At 41.8% G+C, this 19463-nt stretch overlaps 1 protein-coding gene across 7 annotated transcripts in view; it reads right to left on the reverse strand.

The window, feature by feature from the left end:
- Positions 1-19463, reverse strand: part of LOC112230438 (signal-induced proliferation-associated 1-like protein 2) — a 108787-nt gene that overhangs the window by 53987 nt on the left and 35337 nt on the right. For all 7 annotated transcript variants that reach the window (XM_024396749.2, XM_024396747.2, XM_024396748.2 and 4 more), the window contains exons 2-5: positions 8947-10662; positions 5611-5738; positions 3652-3840; positions 702-876 (exon numbers count right to left, since the gene is read on the reverse strand). In XM_024396749.2, coding sequence (XP_024252517.1) covers positions 702-876; positions 3652-3840; positions 5611-5738; positions 8947-10333 — 1879 coding nt within the window. In that variant the 5' untranslated portion in view covers positions 10334-10662. The remainder of the gene's footprint in view (positions 1-701; positions 877-3651; positions 3841-5610; positions 5739-8946; positions 10663-19463) is intronic.

Genomic DNA, 19463 nt, shown 5'->3' on the forward strand with positions numbered 1-19463 from the left:
ATGTTTTTTTGCTGAGTTTATATACACATACGGGAATCAGTACCAATCAGTCCTGGTGTTGCCAGCATCAAGCAGAAGGCAACAACAGCTCTGAAGTTGGCCAAACTCATACAGTACCTCCATAGACTTTAGTCATATCTCCATATACAGTGGCTTGGTTTTCACATTCAATGATAACTTGTTTCACATACTCCACACTTTCAAAGCAAAGGAGAAACAAATGATATGAGCTGTGTGGGTTTGGGTGTGGCGGAACAGTTCTCTTTGGAAACAGTATTGACTGATAGGAACAAACATGGAAGGTAGTCCATCACTGCATTAGCAAAACTCTCCAAGGCACTTGTGTGTGTATATATATTATTATTATAAGTATTATTTTGTTTGCACTGTTTTAAATATCCTGGCCATGTAACTCCTTTTTCAGTGTACAGAGAGACATGGACTTTTTTTGTAGTTCTTTTGCAATCTACCACATTTATTTAATACAGAGAAAAGGACTAACTTCCAAGTTTGCTCCAATCAAAGGATATGTCATTCAAAACTGCATTATTCTTCTTTTCAGTTGGTCTGTACAAGATGATGTACAGTATGTGTCCAGCTGGGCCCTGATCCTCTAACTTATTTGCACATTTATCAACCATATGATAAATCAAATGCGAATAAAACAAACAAATGATGTGTGTGTTGAGCCGTGAACTTACTTTTGTTGTCCAGCTGGGCCCGGTACTTGGTGAAGCCCTTCAGCCTGACCCTCTGGCCCAGCAGCTCCAAGAACTCCTCCAAGGAAGGGCTGGCACTCTCATTGTTGTACATCTCCTCTTCGGTGCTCTGGCCCGCCTGGCAGTACATGATGCCCACCTTGTGCTGGAAGCTCAACTGGAACCACAAAGAACAATAGGATCTGCCCAAAATCTGTTTATTCCATGCTAATGGGTGGAAGAACCTTGTAATATCGGGGTGGGTTAAAGAGACACCTATTGTCTGTTTATCATACAATAATATATCTATTTTGTTTTTAAATCTCAATTCAAATCTTATAAGGTTACTGGCATAACGCTTGTGAAACATTTCTTAAAATGTTTGGGCTCATGACCAAATTATAGCAGGTGCTATTTTTCATAAGACACGTTATTTCAGCCCAAAACTGAGATGGGCCATACAGTTTTCAACAATGCGTTCCTCCTTATCTGCACTCTTGATTGAAATGCTCTGTAGTGTCAGAGACGATTACCGGCGCCGGTCTATGGTGTCAAATTAGACTGAAACACCCATGTAAGCACTCAGGGAGGAAGGGCTTTTTCAAGAGTTTTACCAGCCCAGTGGATTTTATCTCCTGCTATCAATACCTATTACCTGACACCCGGTGCTGAGATTGTTCATTTTGATAGCTAGTTCTAAGTGCACTGTGGAGCAGACACACAAAAAAGAGGAAGTCATTAGAGTGTGAGTGGCCCTCAGACCACACTTAACTGTTGGTCCTGAATCATTTAATAATCTTGGAAATGCTATAGGATGAAACGTTTTTTGGGGGTGTGTGGGGGAGGCTTGGGGTGTGTAGTGCGTGTGTGCAAGACCAGGGATCAGTAGACCCTTGTGAAACAAAAAGACAGTGGGGGTGCCCACTGCTCACAGCTAGGCAACACGACGAGACAAGCGTTCAAAAGAAACATTTATTAAAATCTAGAAAAGTCTCAATTTGCTTGGCTGGTCTCTTCTCATCTCTAACACAGGAAATAAAGGGGCTCGCATCCTGGTGCCGCTGCGGCAGTTGTCGTGGCAACACTGCAAAAATTCAGTAGGAGCCGAGGCCATATCGTTTTGGATAAGGGGAACGGAAGCTGTGCCGCCTTAGTAAATTATTCACACTTGAGGGGGATGGGGGAAGTACTGCTTGTAAAGCGATGTTAGATTGCCATTGATTGTTGTCTTCACTATATCTCCATGGTTGCTTAACGAGTAGCTAAAACAATAATAGCATTCCAGTCCTACTTACAGTAGATATAACCGGTGAAAGCTTATTATGATAGTATGAATATCACATCAATGAAAGGTAATGTAATTAAACTTAATTGAATTAAGGAACATGTAATTAAACTTAAATCGAATTGAGGAATAAGAGATGTGACCGCTAGATATTGACAGAGGTCAAGATTCCCCCCTCCTCGCTTTCCGATAGATTTACAAACCACCTGCCACTTTCCCCAAATGAAAGAGGCTTGTATGAAACGTGATATCATCAATACTCTTACTGCACACTGATGCCATTTCTCCCCCTGCTGTTACATGCTTTAGGAATCGATCTGTCTCGATGCACGTCTCTGGTTACTCAGATATCCAGTTACACGGCAATACCGCTTATTGTTTTCCCCCTGTCCAGAGTTGAGTGAAGCAATCAAAATCTGCAGTGTAATCCCTTGTTATAAGCGGAAATACTTACTCATGACAACAGTGACGTAGATTGTATTAGGATGTGTCATATTGTGCACTCATTTCCAATTCAAATACCGTAGTCATTTACACTACCGTTCAAAAGTTTGGGGTCACTTAGAAGTGTCCTTGTTTTCCATGAAAACATACATGAAATGATCTGCAAAATGAACAGGAAATATAGTCAAGACGCTGACAAAGGTATAAATAATGATTTTTATTTAAATAAGTGTCCTTCAAACTTTTCTTTCGCAAAAGAATCCTTAATTTTCAGCAATTACAGCCTTGCAGACCTTAGACATTGTAGTTGTCAATTTGTTGAGGTAATCTGAAGAGATTTCACCCCATGCTTCCTGAAGCACCTCCCACAAGTTGGATTGGCTTGATGGGCACTTCTTACGCACCATACGGTCAAGCTGCTCCCACAACAGCTCAATAAGGTTGAGATCTGGTGACTGTGCTGGCCACTCCATTATAGACAGAATACCAGCTGACTGCTTCTTCCCTAAATATTTATTGCATAGTTTGGAGCTGTGCGTTGGGTCATTGTCCTGTTGTAGGAGCAAATTGGCTCCAATTAAGCGCTTCCTTCTTAAAGATCCCTTTCACGCTGTACAAATCTCCCACTTTGCCTCCATCATGCTTGACAGATGGCGTCAAGCACTCCTCTTAGCATCTTTTCATTTTTTCTGCATGATGAGTTTCAGAATAAAGTTAATTGTTTCTGGCCATTTTGAGCCTGTAATCGAACCCACAAATGCTGACGCTCCAGATACTCAACTAGCTTCTTTAATCAGAAAAACAGATTTCAGCTGTGCTAACATAATTGCAAAAGGCGCAGTGGTGGCACAGTGGTTAAGGGCGCTGTACTGCAGCGCCAAGTGTGCCACCAGAGACTCTGGGGTCGCGCCCAGGCTCTGTCGTAACCGGCTGCGACCAGGAGGTCTGTGGGGCAACGCACAATTGTCATTTACAACATTAACGTACACTGTATTTCTGATCAATTTGATGTTATTTTAAACGGGGGGATTTTTTTTAAGTGATCGTCTTTCAAAAACCAGGAAATTTCTAAGTGACCCAAACTTTTGAATGGTAGACTGACACACACAATGAAAATATGGAGTAGTTTTATTACCTTTTTACATCATTTAAGCCAGCAAAATGAAGACTGTGCAAGAGGTGTGAAGACTTTCATAAATCGACTGTATGTCTATGGTCACTCACCCCCTGTTGGTCCAGCTTGAGGAGCTGCTCAGGGACCTTGGGCGAGCTGGTGGCCAGCCTGAGACACTGGATGTTCAGCTCTGGGACCACATACTCCAGCACCTCCTTCAGCGGTAGGCCCCTGGCCGTACCATGCTTAGCGGTGGAGGGCACGGCGTCTTCCAGGATGGCCCCTCGGAGAGTGGTGAGCTGGGGAGGACAGAGAGAGAGGCTGGAGGTTAGCTGAGTGTCTAGCCCTGACGGTTGAGTCGAATTTCGAGTAACAATTTATAACCTCATGAATAAAGTTGCAAATTATAAGTAAGTATAGATTATGAATAACTGTTTCATTATTTGCCCAGTTTAACCCCCTAGAGTGTATTGATGCACCGGTGCATCAAAATCTGTCAGTTTAAGCTAGAGCTGCATCTCAATCCACCGCATCACCTATGTCACCCTTCCACATCTGCGTGGAGAGTGGCCGATCTACAGCGCTGTTTGTCAGACCAGGAGACATCCCGAAGAAAAAATAAAAATAAAATCGGTCTTCTCTGTCTCTAGCATCCAAACAGTTTGTCACGGGACTCGTTTGAAGTCGGTAACACTAATGTACTAACGTTTGTCTATAGTGGCCGAGCTGTTTGGGCTACATATCACTGTAGAACTGTACGACCCTCACAAGTGTCACGGGATTCGTCTAAACGTGACAAATTAATGGAAGTAGGGAGGTAGTTCTGTGCCCAAAAAATATTTCCTGAGCGTTCTTATCTCCTAGATAAAAGACAGACACTTCAAAACCTTATTCCTTGTGATTCATTTTTTGGGGTCTTTTTGGCCATTTATAAATGTGTAATTCAATGCATTTCTATGGGTTACAATAGTAAAGGATGATCCATGGTGTGACCTTCTTAAAACAATTCCATATGGCATCTTAGAAGCCCCCAACGGCTTAAGACTTAAGAATTGGCACTTAGAGCACAATTGTACAATCATTACAATTCCTAGGGACTTAGATACAACATTGAAAGTTATTCATGAAGTGTAAGCATTTATAAAGGCTCATTCGTGAAAGTTGTTATGAAGGGTTCAGATTTGGTGCGGATGTCAGAATCTTTTCTGCACCCACGTTTCAAGAGCAACATGATCCTAAATAATGTTTGTAACACATTAATTAAAGTGAGTGGGAATCATTTAAGTGTTTGACTATCTTTAGTAATGTAGCTATGATGTTATTAAAGAAGTATTCCGTTTTGGGGGGGAATGCTTACAAATTAGGAATAATATACTTTTTTTTTTTTTTACATCAGGAAGAAAACGTAAAGGACAAATTACTGTAATACATAAGAAACGTGAGTGATATATGGAGTAGTAAACTTAGGATACTTGTGATGAAAAGAGAGTGCCTCCCCAAACAGCTTCAATTTCCCGCTGCATGCAGTTAACCCAGTGAACTGGGAGAGAGACGTTTAAGTTAGGGAATTAGCTTTTAGTAAAACTAAATAGAATAGCTTTTAGCATTAGCGTGTCATAAGAAGTGCAACTGCGAACTCCCCACTTACAGTGTCTCGTGGGAGAACTAACATATCGTGGGATCAAACTTTCCCTTTAAGAGTTTAACTTCCATTAACTTGTCTAATGTCCCATTGGTTTTGATCATACAAAAAGTCTGCTCATCTAGTTGACTGTGTATAGTTTCAGAACAGATGTACCTTTTGGTTATGTTGTGATTATCTAGAGTTGAACTTGGGGGTTTTGTGGAACTACTTGGTTAAGTTTGAATTCAATTTAGAGTTATTTCCTATTTCACACCATTTGTTGTGATATATTTAATTGATTATTCATTATGTATGAAGGTATGACAATATTCTACGACTTCAGCATAGTCAGCAATGTGAGAGTCCACAGTAAGAACCTGTGTACATCATACATTTTAGGACAACCTCAGCCTTAAATGACATTCTACCCTTTTCAATTATTTACCTCGCTAGTCCGGAAGGTTACCCGGTAGTTGTACTGTGCTCCCTCCTTTCCCTCATCCAGCTTTTCCCGGCGGATACTGACCGCCACGGGGCCCAAGTTCTCATCCGTGCCAAAGTAGTTCTGGTGATCTGAGGGTAAATGGTAAACGACGGTACAACACAAATGTTAGCTGTGGTTTGGATTATGATAACATTAGAAATCTTTATTTCATTCACATAAAATAAAAATGTGGCTTTGGCACTCAGGTCAAATGTTAAAAATAAAATAAAAAGATTTGCAACAAACACAGTTCAACTTAACATGATTTGCCTTTTGATTGGATGTTCCTTTGCATTCCTTAAACTCCATGAATAGGGCCAACACATCATAGATTATAACACTAGCAAAGCCAGAAAAGTAGATCAAATTCACCAAATACATGGACCCACTGACATTGCTAACCCATAGAGAGATATGCCTTAACCTAGTGTATCAATAAATCAATGAGTAGACAGATACAATTCATGTAGTAATGCTCCCTTTACTGATGAATTGACATGTAGGCATATGACCTTGCAGGGTTCGAAAAGACATGTAACTACAGGCTCATCTCAATAAAACCTGCACGGACTGAAACCAGCACTGCCCGAAACCTACACTGCAGGAAAAACAGTCTTTGTAGTTCCATTAACTTCAGTACGGGTTTCATTAAATTCATCCCTAAAATGAAGTGCATAACAATAAACATAAGTAGAAAGTGTTGAAAAGGTGAGGACCAGGGGTGTCAAATTAATTTTGCCCCGGGGGCCACATTCGGATTTCAACGAGGTCCGGCAGGCTGCACTGGAAATGTGTTCAATTTCCTCTGTAAAATGTACTCCCTGACTGTCTAGCTTTAACTTATGTGATTATTAGCAAGCTGGACAAAGTCAAGAAACTATATAAATGTAGGCCTATTAACATGTCTACACAGTTGCGATGTGGTTTTAGTCATTTAGTCAAGTACACTACCTATATATATAACCAAAAGTAATTAGTGGATTCAACCATTTCAGCCAGACCCATAGCTGACACGAGTAAAAATCAAACACACAGCCATGCAATCTCCATAGACAAGCGTTGGCAGTATAATGAAGAGCTCAGCACCGTTGTAGGATGCCACCTTTACATCAAATTTCTATCCTGTTAGAGCTGCCCCGGTCAACTTTAAGTGCTGTTATTGTGAAATGGAAACATCTAGGAGCATCAACGGCTCAGCCGCGAAGTGGTAGGCCACACAAGCTCACAATGAATTGGAACGTCGACGGCAAGCCAGACCTAATCACCCAACATCAGTGCCCAACCCCACAGCTCGTGGTTGAATGGAAGCAAGTCCCGGCAGCAATGTTCCAACATTTAGTGGAAAGCCTTCCCAAAAGAGTGGAGGCTGTTACAGCAGAAAATGGGCGACCAACTCCATTTGAAGATGTTTGACGAGCAGTGTATATAGTTTGTTTTCCCACAACAACAAAAATCCCAAAAGAGCTTCAATGGTCTATATTATTTATAAACTACACAGCACATTCCCACATTTTGTTACAGCCTTACTCTAAAATTGATTAAATAAAAAACGTCCCTCAATTGGGGCGGCAGGTAGCCTAGTGGTTAGAGCGTTGGACTAGTAACCGAAAGGTTGCAAGATCAAATTCCCGAGCTGACAAGGTGAAAATCTGTCATTCTGCCCCTGAACAAGGCAGTTAACCCACTGTTCCTAGGCCGTCATTGAAAATAAGAATTTGTTCTTAACTGACTTGCCTAGTTAAAGGAAAGAAAAATAAAATACAAATCTACACACAATACCCCATAAGGACATAATTGAAAACAGGTTTGTAGAAAGTTTTGACAAATGGATTAAAAATAAAAACAGAAATACATTATTTACATAAGTATTCAAACCCTTTGCTACAAGACTAGAAATTGAGCTCAGGTGCATCCTGTTTCCATTGATCATCCTTGAGAAGTTTCTACAACTTGATTGGAGTACACCTGTGGTAAATTCAATTGATTGGACATAATGTAGAAAGGTCCCACAGTTGACAGTGCATGTCAGAGCAAAAAACAAGCCATGAGTTTGTAGGAATTGGCCGTAGAGTTGAAGCACAGATCCAGGAAAGGGTATCAAAACATTTCTGCTGCATTGAAGGTCCCCAAGAACACAGTGGCCTCCATCATTCTTAACTAAGACTCTTCCTAGAGCTGGACGCCTGGCCAAACTGAGCAATCAGGGGAGAAGGGCCTTGGTCAGGGAGGTGACCAAGAACCCGATGGTCACTCTGACAGAGCTCCTCTGTGAAGGTGGGAGAACCTTCCAGAAGGACAACCATCTCTGCAGCACGCCACCGATCAGGCCTTGTTATCAAAGATCCCACCATGTCGAACCAACAATTTATCCGTCTGCCTTTCTAAAATAATAACGAAACTTCCTGTTTCCATCATTGCTGTCATGATTTTTATAAGGTATGACTTTACTCGCATAAAAAGTGTGGATGGAAACATGGTTATAAGGAGTATGTTGACACCAAGATGTTGTCTGTATCATGTCAGGATCACAGATCATAAGGTCTTACAGGAGTCATATAAAGGTCTAAAATAGGCCTAAAATGGCCACTTTCATCATGATTTTTTCATGATTGCGATACAAATGTAAAATGCATGTCAAACATTCTTCCTCCCAATGAAGTTTGTGAGAATTGCCAGAACAATCTGAGACACCAAAAAATATTTTCCAACTAAGCTGGCGTGGAATCGCCCATCTTCAAGTTTAGCTCAAGTCTGTAAAATGGCTGAAAAAAAGCTATTAGCAACATCTTGGGTTTGATGTGGATATTCATATGGCTAATATGAATTTATTTTCAACCTATGTATACTGACAAATGTAGAGGGAAAAACTACTGCACTGCGGTGACTCAACCGTGACTATAGTCATCTCAGGCAATGTCAATCACTGACATATAAGCGACATTTAAGTGCCTTTTAGTGCCCAGAAGGTATGGTCAACAAACAAGCTACACTTATGCCATCCAAAAAGCAGAGTGGAAAATTGCAGATTATTACATGTATCAGGTATCATGTTGATGTCTACTCCAGTAAATTCTTTCCTCATTCAATGAGCAGGTCATAGATTTTCAGCAACATTTAGCTACACATGGCCAGACTATGGCGTGTCTGCAAACGTTGTGCATTTGTAAACACTGCAAAGCACATCGTAAATGAACTTGAAAAACTGAAAAGCCCCATCTGGCTCTTTCTTTAAGTTGCTACAGTACATTATAGTAAGGAAACAATTTAGTATTAGGAGGTAATCAATGCCTCTCTTACCTTTATTGTAAAAGTACTTGTGGTAGTAGTAAGCACCTTGGTCAATGTGTTCGATTATGTAGCGCTTGTACATGTCCCTGTGGAAAGCCTGGCTCTCCCTTGGCACCTCGAGCACCGACACCCCTGCGTTGGTGCACCGGGTGCTGAGCGATGATTCCACAGAGTAGCCTTGTCCTCCACCCCCATAGTTAGCAGCATAGTCTCCACTCCCATAGCTGGCGCTGCTGGCTTTGCTCAGGGCCACCTTCCTCTCGCCCTCGCCACCAGTCTCGTTACGGAAGTACGGACAGCTGAGCACCAGGGTATTGCTCTTCCCATCCCCTTCATCTGCGTCCATGCTGGCCTTGTGGCCCAGGTCCTCGCAGCTGCCTACGGGTGACTCACAGATGGGCATGGGCATGGCGCTGTCTCCCAGCCCAGAAGCCGGCACCTGGCACTGAGAGGCAGCCGATGCCCCAGTGGTAGTGTTCTTCCTGCGACCCAGGTCAGCGCGGTTGGCCACCGCCTCGCTGATGTTGAAGAGGACGCTCTGCACATCGTAGTGGGCAAAGCACTTCTGGAAGCTCAGGGGCCTTCCGAAGCGCCCTCCGTACTCCTGGTCCAGGTACTCGCCCTCGCACTTCACATTCCGCAGCCTCCGGAAGATGGAGGTGTCAGCCTTCTCCGCCTTCATGCGTTGGATGAAGGACTTCTCCCGCTCACGGCTGTAGAGCAGGGAGCTGTCCACGTAGTCGTAGCCCGGGATGCAGACAATGTCGCCTCGCGCGATCTGGGCGGCCGTCTGTAGGCTGGGTGACAGGGTGGTGTTGAGACGCAGCAGCTCCGGGAAACTCTGTGGAGGAGGCACGCGGGGTTGGTCCGAGCGGTCCTCCATGTGGTAGCCCCTCAGGGTTCCCACAAAGCCTTCGCTGGCGCCGGACAGACTCTGCTTGTCGAGAGAGGACGTGCTGCCATACTCACGGCGCAAGGTGGCCCCAGTGTTGGGGTTGATGGTGGTGTGATCCAAGTCTTCGGCGCCGATGTCACTAATGGTGACCTCGCTGTTGCTCCTCTTGATCCCAGGGAAGCCCTTCATGGGGGAGTGGCTCAGGAGGTCACACAGCGGATACTTGGTCTCTGGGAACTCGGCACTGAGTAACTCCTGGTTCTTTTGGAGGATGACCTCTGTGCTAAGATTTGACGGTCCCTTCTGGAAGGTCGGCACCAGGCTGTCATAGCGTGGTGGAGGTTGTGACTCCCAGCCGTCCTTTCGCTGGGGCCAGTCCGACCCCCTCGCCCGGACACCCATCTTGGGCATGGCTGGCGTTCCTTGCACGTTGGCATTTGGAGGTCCCATGGGCCCCTTTAACGCTTGTAGTTTCTTGTTGAACAGGTTATCCGACTGCATCAAATGATTGGAGCCTTTGGTTCACCAGCTACTCCAGCAAGATGCGCTACGTCCTCAGTCCAGAGGCTAGGCGCAGGTACCTTACAGTCCCAAATTTCATGACTGGTTTCCAATACAAGCCATTTGCTCTGGAAACTGCGATCAGGTAGTACTAGGCAAAAACCCAAATCTGGGGTTTCACTTCGCCAGGTCCATAATCCATAGAAAATGATTAGCTTGACAGATCTGCTTGGGTCTCTGAAGGACAGTGCAGCATAGAAGGTGAAGATCCTTTCCTGGTCCACATCAAGCCAATGACCGGCACATGGTGATCCTTTGTGGATTCAGATCTTAAAAAGTGAGAAACATAACATGGTTAATTTCATTCAATTATAACATCAAAAATAAAAACAGAACTAAAATTGCATTTCAACAATTTGTACAAAGGCCTAAACACAACGAACATCAATTGTCATAGCTATTTCGGTTTAATCAATCGGACCGAGGGCCTACAAACAATGTCCATGTACCAATATTAGAACAAAATACATGTATTGCGTTGATGGGGTTTTTGGCAGCTTTTAACACATTGGGAATGGTGTGGCTGAAAGATTAAAGGCCTTTTCAAGTTCAAAGGCTCATTTGCAATAATTTAGAATGAATTATTTCATGTCTCTAGGTGCTGCAAGCTACATGGCTGTAAATGGCCCACAACCTTGTTGAATTTGAAAGATTTATCGCAGTTATCTGATCTGTATTAATGTAACATGCCAATCAGCCTTTGCAAAAACAAGTAATGCCTCCTAGGTCTTACAGAAGAGTAACAATGTCATATGATACGAATCATCCTATCACTCTCAAAGTAAACTGTTTATCACACTGCCTCTGGACTGTGGAGTCATTAAAATGTTAGTTGTGGAGGGCAGGATTTCGGAAAACAGTATAAAACTGCCAACATTAACCAGTATTTGGTTAGTCATCTTGGAATGTGATTAACCGTGTGAACATGTGACCAACATTTCAACCTTCCTGATAAGTACTGTATGCATTTGAAAGTGTTACTAATTAGAAATGACAACATTACTGTGGAATTGCCCTTATTAAAAATTGTAAAAAAGAGTGGAGGGAGTATGTTTATGTTAAGGTAGTTGCATTATTCAGATTTATTTCAAAACCGGCTACAATATTTGTGAACAAGGACAAATGTATATCCTTACCAGATTTGAATATCCATAATTCACCATTTCCTATAGTAAACATCAACCGATTTAACACCAGGGGGTATATTAATACCATGTTGGAAAATACCTGTCTGAATATGTCCCAAATGGCACCCTATTCCCTACATAGTCCCGGGTCAAAAGCAGTGCACGATCTTTAGATAGGCCCCAAAACTTTGACCAGACGGAATAGTCCCCCTACCCTTTGAGGATAAACACCGGCCTTATCCTTTCATCTGTCTCTTTTGCCTCATTGTATTGAATGTTGAATGGTTCTGATTGGATGCTCATTTGAACTTTAAGGTTACCTTAGTGTAAAAAAATGTGAATAAATAAAGTATGATAACTAGAATAAAGTAACATCATGGGTTTTTTGAATTTGTTATAGGATACTTTTGAAAGTGCCACATCCATTCAAACACCATGGACCTTCACTGACTAGATTATAAAATCAACACTCTTAGCAAGAGCCAGACAGACCATTGCACACTAATCACTGTAGAGACACCTCTAACAGACGGCTGTTTAAAACGAGCGTTGAGCAGTCATAACATCAAGGTGTAAAAGTTATTCACTACAGAGGCAGCCGTGCTATGATTGGACCCGGAACACTGAGGGGGCCCAAGATGCAGCAACCGATGCCAATGACGCCCTTCTCCATTATTAAAAACACCCCAATAAAATGAGGAGGAGATCAAAGTGAGAAAAGAGCCCTCATTAAATGCATGGCCTTAATGTCCGACTGCTTGAGAGCAAACAGATCATGAAAGCGTGAGATGAAAACAGCGTGTGACATACTTTCTTCCCCCTTCAGTACTCGTCAGGAATCTTCTGAAAGGTTCCTGCCTCGGCAAAAGAAGACAACTTTGGTTCTGAGGCTTGAGTCAGTTGTCTGATCTACAAAGCCGAATTAAGTGGATATGGTTTAGAAGTACAAGTTCATGCTGCTTTACATATCAGTATGTATACTTCCTATTGGCCATCAAAGGCCCGACTGATGCTGCAGTAGGGTCTGACTGATTCTGGAAGTTAGGACAAGCTAAAGTATGATGGTGCACTGTATCGGATGCTTGATTCTTCAATATGTCAAAGTTTGTGTTGTAATATGTCTCAAATTAAAAATACATTTAAAAACAGCACATAGCACTCTATTAAGCGTTGCAATAAACTGCAATAAACTGCAATAAACACATAGTAATTACCAAGAGTCAGATAAATTGCATGAACATTGTGTTCAAGCATCAGTCAGTCCCTAGATGGTCTTTAAAATAAGCCCATCTAAAAAGGGGGGAATTTATAATACGTTGTTTTTTTTTAAACATACAAACGTGGTCACAAATGAACGGGCGACACCGTCCATCAAACGTCAGCCTGAATGTAGGCTACAGTCTCACCACTGCTGGTTAATGACAGAACCGATGTGCGCTACAGTTGGTTCCACCAGCGGGGCACACAGAGCTGGCCACTCACCCAAACATAATGGTAATCAAATGAGGGAACAGTGCAAATGTTAGGGTAGTGACATGGGAGCAACATTTGGCTGGGAGGCAGAGTAGTGTTGTTTTGGTTGAAATCTATAGAACGGACACTATCTACCCCGACTGGGGTACAGTGAAGTCGATGTCAGTACTGGGTATTGGATTCTGTGATTTGGGAGAGTTTGAGATTAATGGTGTGTGGCATCTAGAAATGAGCCAGGCCTAACTCATTGCTGGCTGCAGAGGTTTGTACTTGTTATGTCTGTCTGTATGGCTCAAACCCATTTGACATACTGTTACACTGAACTATAGATTTGTGTGTGATCTGGACATTGTACTTGAGCTATTTTCCTATGTGATTAAGCTATTGTTTGCAGTACTACAGTTCAAATTCAGTTATTCAGTGACATTTTGGAAATGCTCATGCAGTCCCTGTATCATCACACTTCATTAACCACGGGAACAAGCGCAAGTGGCGATGTCCTTTGGGAACACTAGGTAAAGATTAGGAAAGGCAGATAGACCTCCACTTTAAAGTATGATGAGGTGTAGAGGTCGACCGATTAATCGGAATGGCCGATTTCAAGTTTTCATAACTATCGGAAATCATATATATATATATATATTTACACCTTTTACTTAATCTTTATTTAACTAGGCAAGTCAGTTAAGAACCCATTCTTATTTTCAATGACGGCCTAGGAATGAGGCAGAACCTTGTCAGCTCGGGGGATCCAATCTTGCAACCTCACAGTTAACTAGACCAACGCTCTAACCACCTGCCTCACGAGGAGCCCGCCTGTTATGCGAATGCAGTAAGCCAGGGTAAGTTGCTAGCTAGCATTAAACTTATCTTATAAAAAACAAATCAATCGAGTGTCGTTGCACCAATGTGCACCATAAACATCGATGCCTTTCTTAAAATCAATACACAAGTATTTTTTTTTTTTAAACCTGCATATTTAGCTAAAATAAATCCAGGTTAGCAGGCAATATTAACCAGGTGAAATTGTGTCACTTCTCTTGCGTTCATTGCACGCAAAGTCAGGGTATATGCAACAGTTTGGGCCACCTGGGCTCTATTATGACATAACATTGAAGGTTGTGCAATGTAACCGGAATATTTAGACTCATGGATGCCAGCCGTTAGATAAAATACGGAACGGAATAAACGTTTTGTTTTCGAGGTGATAGGTCAAATCCGGAAACTAAGGCTCGTATTTCTGTGTGTTTATTATAGTTAAGTCTATGATTTGATATTTGATAGAGCAGTCTGACTGAGGGGTGGTAGGCAGCAGCAGTCTCGTAATAGTCAAAGGTATATGGTTTAGAGAGAAATAGTTGACGCGTCATAATTCCTGTAATGACTTGCGGCTGAACTTGAAAGGGGTTCCTTCGTTATTTTACTGTTCATGTCTTCCATACAGAATGCCTTGATCTACTTCAAATAAGGTTTGTGTTTCGTTCAGGCTTAAACCGCCTTGGCGTTTTGATATCCGTGTAAATCCCACTAGGATAAGGTAACGTTTGTCAAAATATTTTCATCAATCCACTCTACAAAAAAAAGATCTTCGCTTATATTTAGCCAATATTGATCAGAGTTACCTTGTCCTATGGATATCTACACAGTTATAAAATTGGCAAGGTGGTGTAAGCCTACACGAAACACAGACCTTGTTTTAATTGAATCTAAAAATATCCTATGGAATAAATGAATGAAGGAACCCGCTTTTCAGATTTTGCTAGGTGTCATGGGAATTATGACCCGCACTTTGGTAGTCAATTCTTACCATGTCCATTATTAAAATAGGATTTCCTGCATATAGAAATTAGAGTTTTTGTTTTCAACATTCATCACAGGTAACTTAAACTCTATTTTATTCAAACAGTTGAGATTATTTGTCTCCTAAGCAGACCCTTCAGAGTTATTGTCACTTCAGAGCTCTGTGTGTGTGTGTGTGTGTGTGTGGTGTGTGTTTTTTACAGATGGCAGAGAAAAGCAGTGCACCCGTGTGGGACTATTACACGGAATTGGCACCAGGGAAAGCAAGGTGTTTTATTTGTGATAAAGATGTAAGCATGGGGTCAAGCAAAGGTTAAATAAAAAAATACCACCAACCTGTGGAATCACCTTAAGAACACCCATCCAAAAGCCCATATGTATTATATTAAGTTAAAATAAAAGTGTTCATTGTTCATTCAGTATTGTTGCAATTGTCATTATTACAAAAATGTGTGTACATATATTTTTTTTTAAATCGGCCGATTAATCGGTATCAGATTTTTTTTGTCCTCCTCTAATGAGGTGGGCAACAAAAAAAATGACAGAGAAAGGAGGTCAGTGAGCAGTGGAAGCTTTGCAGCCAGTTCCAAAACCCCCAGAGACAGACAGACAACCCCATCATTCCTTTGTTCTACTTGACAATGTGAGCTTTATCTTTACCATTAAAAATTATTCAGGAAAGTAAAACATACTGTATATATTTGGAGGGGGGGGGGGAATTCAAATTGAGATTCAAATTCACACCAAGGGATTGGCCGCAATATGCCTAGAAGCCTTCGAAACAATGGGCTCACGTGTCTCCAACTGCTGACTGGGCCCGTATCCAAACCAAGGGGCAAGAAAACAAGGGCGTCTAGCCTGCTTCCAACACCGTACATGGGTGCATCCCATTAACTGGCAACCCACCCTGGCATTCACATAACCTCACACATCAATAAGACAGAGCTAAGATAGCAGGGACCCCATCCATCTTCCCACTGCTTGTCTGCTTTGCCTTGTTAGGTGCACTAGCCTAAGTACCCAGGCATTCTAAGCCCCTGGAAGAACTACGAGATACTCCCAGTCACAGGGCCTAATGCATTCCATGCCAGGGGAAGTTTCTCCAGGATTTATTCCAAGCGGAGGCAGGCAGGATGGGGTGGGGGGGATCAGTTCACATACACATTCCAGTGCGGTCCTCCGATATGTACTCCACCACGACATACATGCGTACGTTTGATTTTGATTTCCTGAAGCAGAGACAAATCAGTGTGAGTTTACTTTAAAATGACTACTCCCTCAAGCAGGCAGGTTGGTTGGGGGGTGGGAGAGGTTGGTCAGCCATCGAGAACACTGTGCGGCTGTTTAGTTGTGGGGCTGTAGCTAGTGAAGAGGGGCAGCGGTGGTAGTGGTAGGTGGGCCAAATGAAGGTATGGAGAAAGGCCATAAATAAACAAAAAGAAAGGAAATGCAGACATCAAGGAAGTGAATGTAAACACTGATGGCTCTGCAGGAGCTAAATGAAAGACGGACCCCTGGGAAGGTTCCAGGGAGGCACATATGGGTGGGTTGTGGGGAGGATAGTGCATCTGGACATTAACATTGGTTTTGTTATTGTTGTGGCTATTTCCTCTTCTGCTGGTCTCTCTGTTTACTATATAAACAGGCCAGCTAACTTTTCTAAATATTTTTTAAATAATTTGAAATGGGTATGGTTTAATTGACGTAACAAAAAAAACACAAAATAAGTTGTTTAACTGACTTTGTCAGACATAACCTAGGTACAACAGATCTATTTATTGTATGGGACACTTAAAATGTGCCTTTAGAGGCCATGCAATTCAGTTCTCATCTAGAAAACAAAAGCAATTTAGATTAAGAGTCGATATTAACAAAGGAAATTGAAGGACTAACAGTACAGTTAGATAGCAATAACAACTGTACCATAGTGACACAGAATACGTTAGAGGAAAAACAAAAAGAAATGGAGGAACTTATTCAAGATAAGATACAGTGCAATATATTATAAAAATAAAGCGAACTGGATGGAATATGGGGAAAAATGCACCAAAATCTTTTTCAATCTTCAATATAGATATGCTATCAAATTGTTTTTATTGAAACTTGTTAAAAATGGAGTCACGCATGATTCACCAAAATATATTTTGAAATAGGAAGTAAAGTACTTTAAGAATAGGTTTTCATTTCAGTCTCCTCCATCTCCACTAACCGATGCTAATTGTATGGATTTTTTCCTAATAATAATGTAAAATTCACATGAGTCTTTCTGTACAGATGTTAAAGCCAAATTACAGAGGAGGAACCTCTTGATGCAATTAAAGCCTTTAAGGCTGTGGAAACTCCAGGGCTGGATGCCAGTGGAATTATACCAAACTTTTTTTGATATACACAGAGGACCACTATTAGCCTGTTTTAACCACTCCCATATAATGGTAGATTATCGGACACGCAAAAGAAGGTCTGACATCATTATTACTGAAACAGGACCCAAGTGGTATATATAAATATCCAATCCATAAAAAAAATTGGAGGCCTCTTACACTTCAGTGTTCTGATGCAAAAATCCTAGCAAAATGCTTGGCGCATAATCAGACAGGTTTTTTACATGGAAGATACATTGGAGATAATATAAGACAAGTACGGGAAACAATAGAATACTATGAAATATCGGGGACACCAGGTCTGGTTTTCATAGCCGATTTTGAAAAGGCTATTGATAAAGTACGACTGGAGTTTATATATAAATGCCTAGAATATTTCAATTTTGGGGAATCTCTTATAAAATGGGTTAAAGTTATGTAAAGTAACCCTAGGCGTAAAATAGTAAATAATTGCTACATCTCAGAAAGTTTTAAACTGTCAAGAGGCGTAAAACAAGGTTGTCCACTATCGGCATATCTATTTATTATCGTCATCGAAATCTTAGCTATTAAAATGAGATCCAACAATAATATTAAGGGATTAGAAATCCAGGGCTTAAAAACGAAGGTGTCATTGTACCCTGATGATTCATGTTTTCTTTTAAAACCACAATTAGAATCCTTCCACGGCCTCAGAGGATCAAGCTCGTTTTCGGTCACAGGTCCTGGAATGGCTGAAGAATTGCAATATTTGCCTAGAACTAAACGCTGCAGATAGCAATACTGGGTGATTTGAAAAGCCATAGTCAATCAATAATATAATAACTATTCTAGCAAAAATGTTTAAGCATCACAGCAATGTTGAAAAATGTATGGCAAATAGAAATCCAAAGAGGATGGTGTTGGGAGACAGATGGGTGGGGTTGAATGGAGCTGAAGGGTGGTACTAATAACAAGATAACCAATGTAAAACATACAGGGTCTGTAAAATGTATATCGTTTCAGAAATATTGTTAAATGGCACAGTTGCAAATGGAAATCAAACTGGATGGACATCAGAAAAAGAGGATGGACTAAAAACAAACAAGATAACTATTGTAAAATAGATTGTTTGTAAAAATGTGTATAAGATGTATGGACTGAAGGTAGAAGCCTGAGTGTTGTTGTTTATTAGTTTGCTCCAATTGGGGGAAGGGTGGTGGGTTTTGCGGTGAATAATAAAGGTATATTCAAAAAAAATTATGTATATGAATGTTTATGTATGCAAATGTATGGGCATATACAGTGTGGAGAACAAGTATTTGATAAGTTGCAAAATCTGCAGCGTTTCCTACTTACAAAGCATGTAAGAGGTCTGTAATTTTTATCATAGGTACACTTCAACTGTGAGAGACGGAATCTAAAACAAAAATCCAGAAAAACACGTTGAATGATTTTTAAGTAATTAATTTGCATTTTATTGCATGCCATAAGTATTTGATACATCAGAAAAGCAGAACTTAATATTTGGTACAGAAACCTTTGTTTGCAATTACAGAGATCATACATTTCCTGTAGATCTTGACCAGGTTTGCAAACACTGCAGCAGGGATTTTGGCCCACTCCTCCATACAGACCTCCAGATCCTTCAGGTTTCGGGGCCGTCGCTGGGCAATACAGACTTTCAGCTCCCTCCAAAGATTTTCTATTGGGTTCAGGTCTGGAGACTGGCTAGGCCACTCCAGGACCTTGAGATGCTTCTTACGGAGCCACTCCTTATTTGCCCTGGCTTTGTGTTTCGGGTCGTTGTCATGCTGGAAGACCCATCCACGACCCATCTTCAATGCTCTTACTGAGGGAAGGGGGTTGTTTGCCAAGATCTCTCAATACATGGCCCCATCCATCCTCCCCTCAATACGGTGCAGTCGTCCTGCCCCCTTTGCAGAAAAGCATCCCCAAAGAATTATGTTTCCACCTCCATGCTTCACGGTTGGGATGGTGTTCTTGGGGTTGTACTCATCCTTCTTCTTCCTCCAAACACGGCGAGTGGCGTTTAGACCAAAAAGCTCTATTTTTGTCTCATCAGACCACATGACCTTCTCCCATTCCTCCTTTGGATCATCCAGATGGTCATTTGCAAACTTCAGACGGGCCTGGACATGCGCTGGCTTAAGCAGGGGGACCTTACCTGCGCTGCATGATTTTAATCCATGACAGCGTAGTGTGTTACTAATGGTTTTCTTTGAGACTGTGGTCCCAGCTCTCTTCAGGTCATTGACCATGTCCTGCCGTGTAGTTCTGGGCTGATCCCTCACCTTCCTCATGATCATT

Source organism: Oncorhynchus tshawytscha, linkage group LG32, assembly GCF_018296145.1.
Source record: "Oncorhynchus tshawytscha isolate Ot180627B linkage group LG32, Otsh_v2.0, whole genome shotgun sequence".
Classification (NCBI taxonomy): Eukaryota; Metazoa; Chordata; class Actinopteri; order Salmoniformes; family Salmonidae; genus Oncorhynchus; species Oncorhynchus tshawytscha.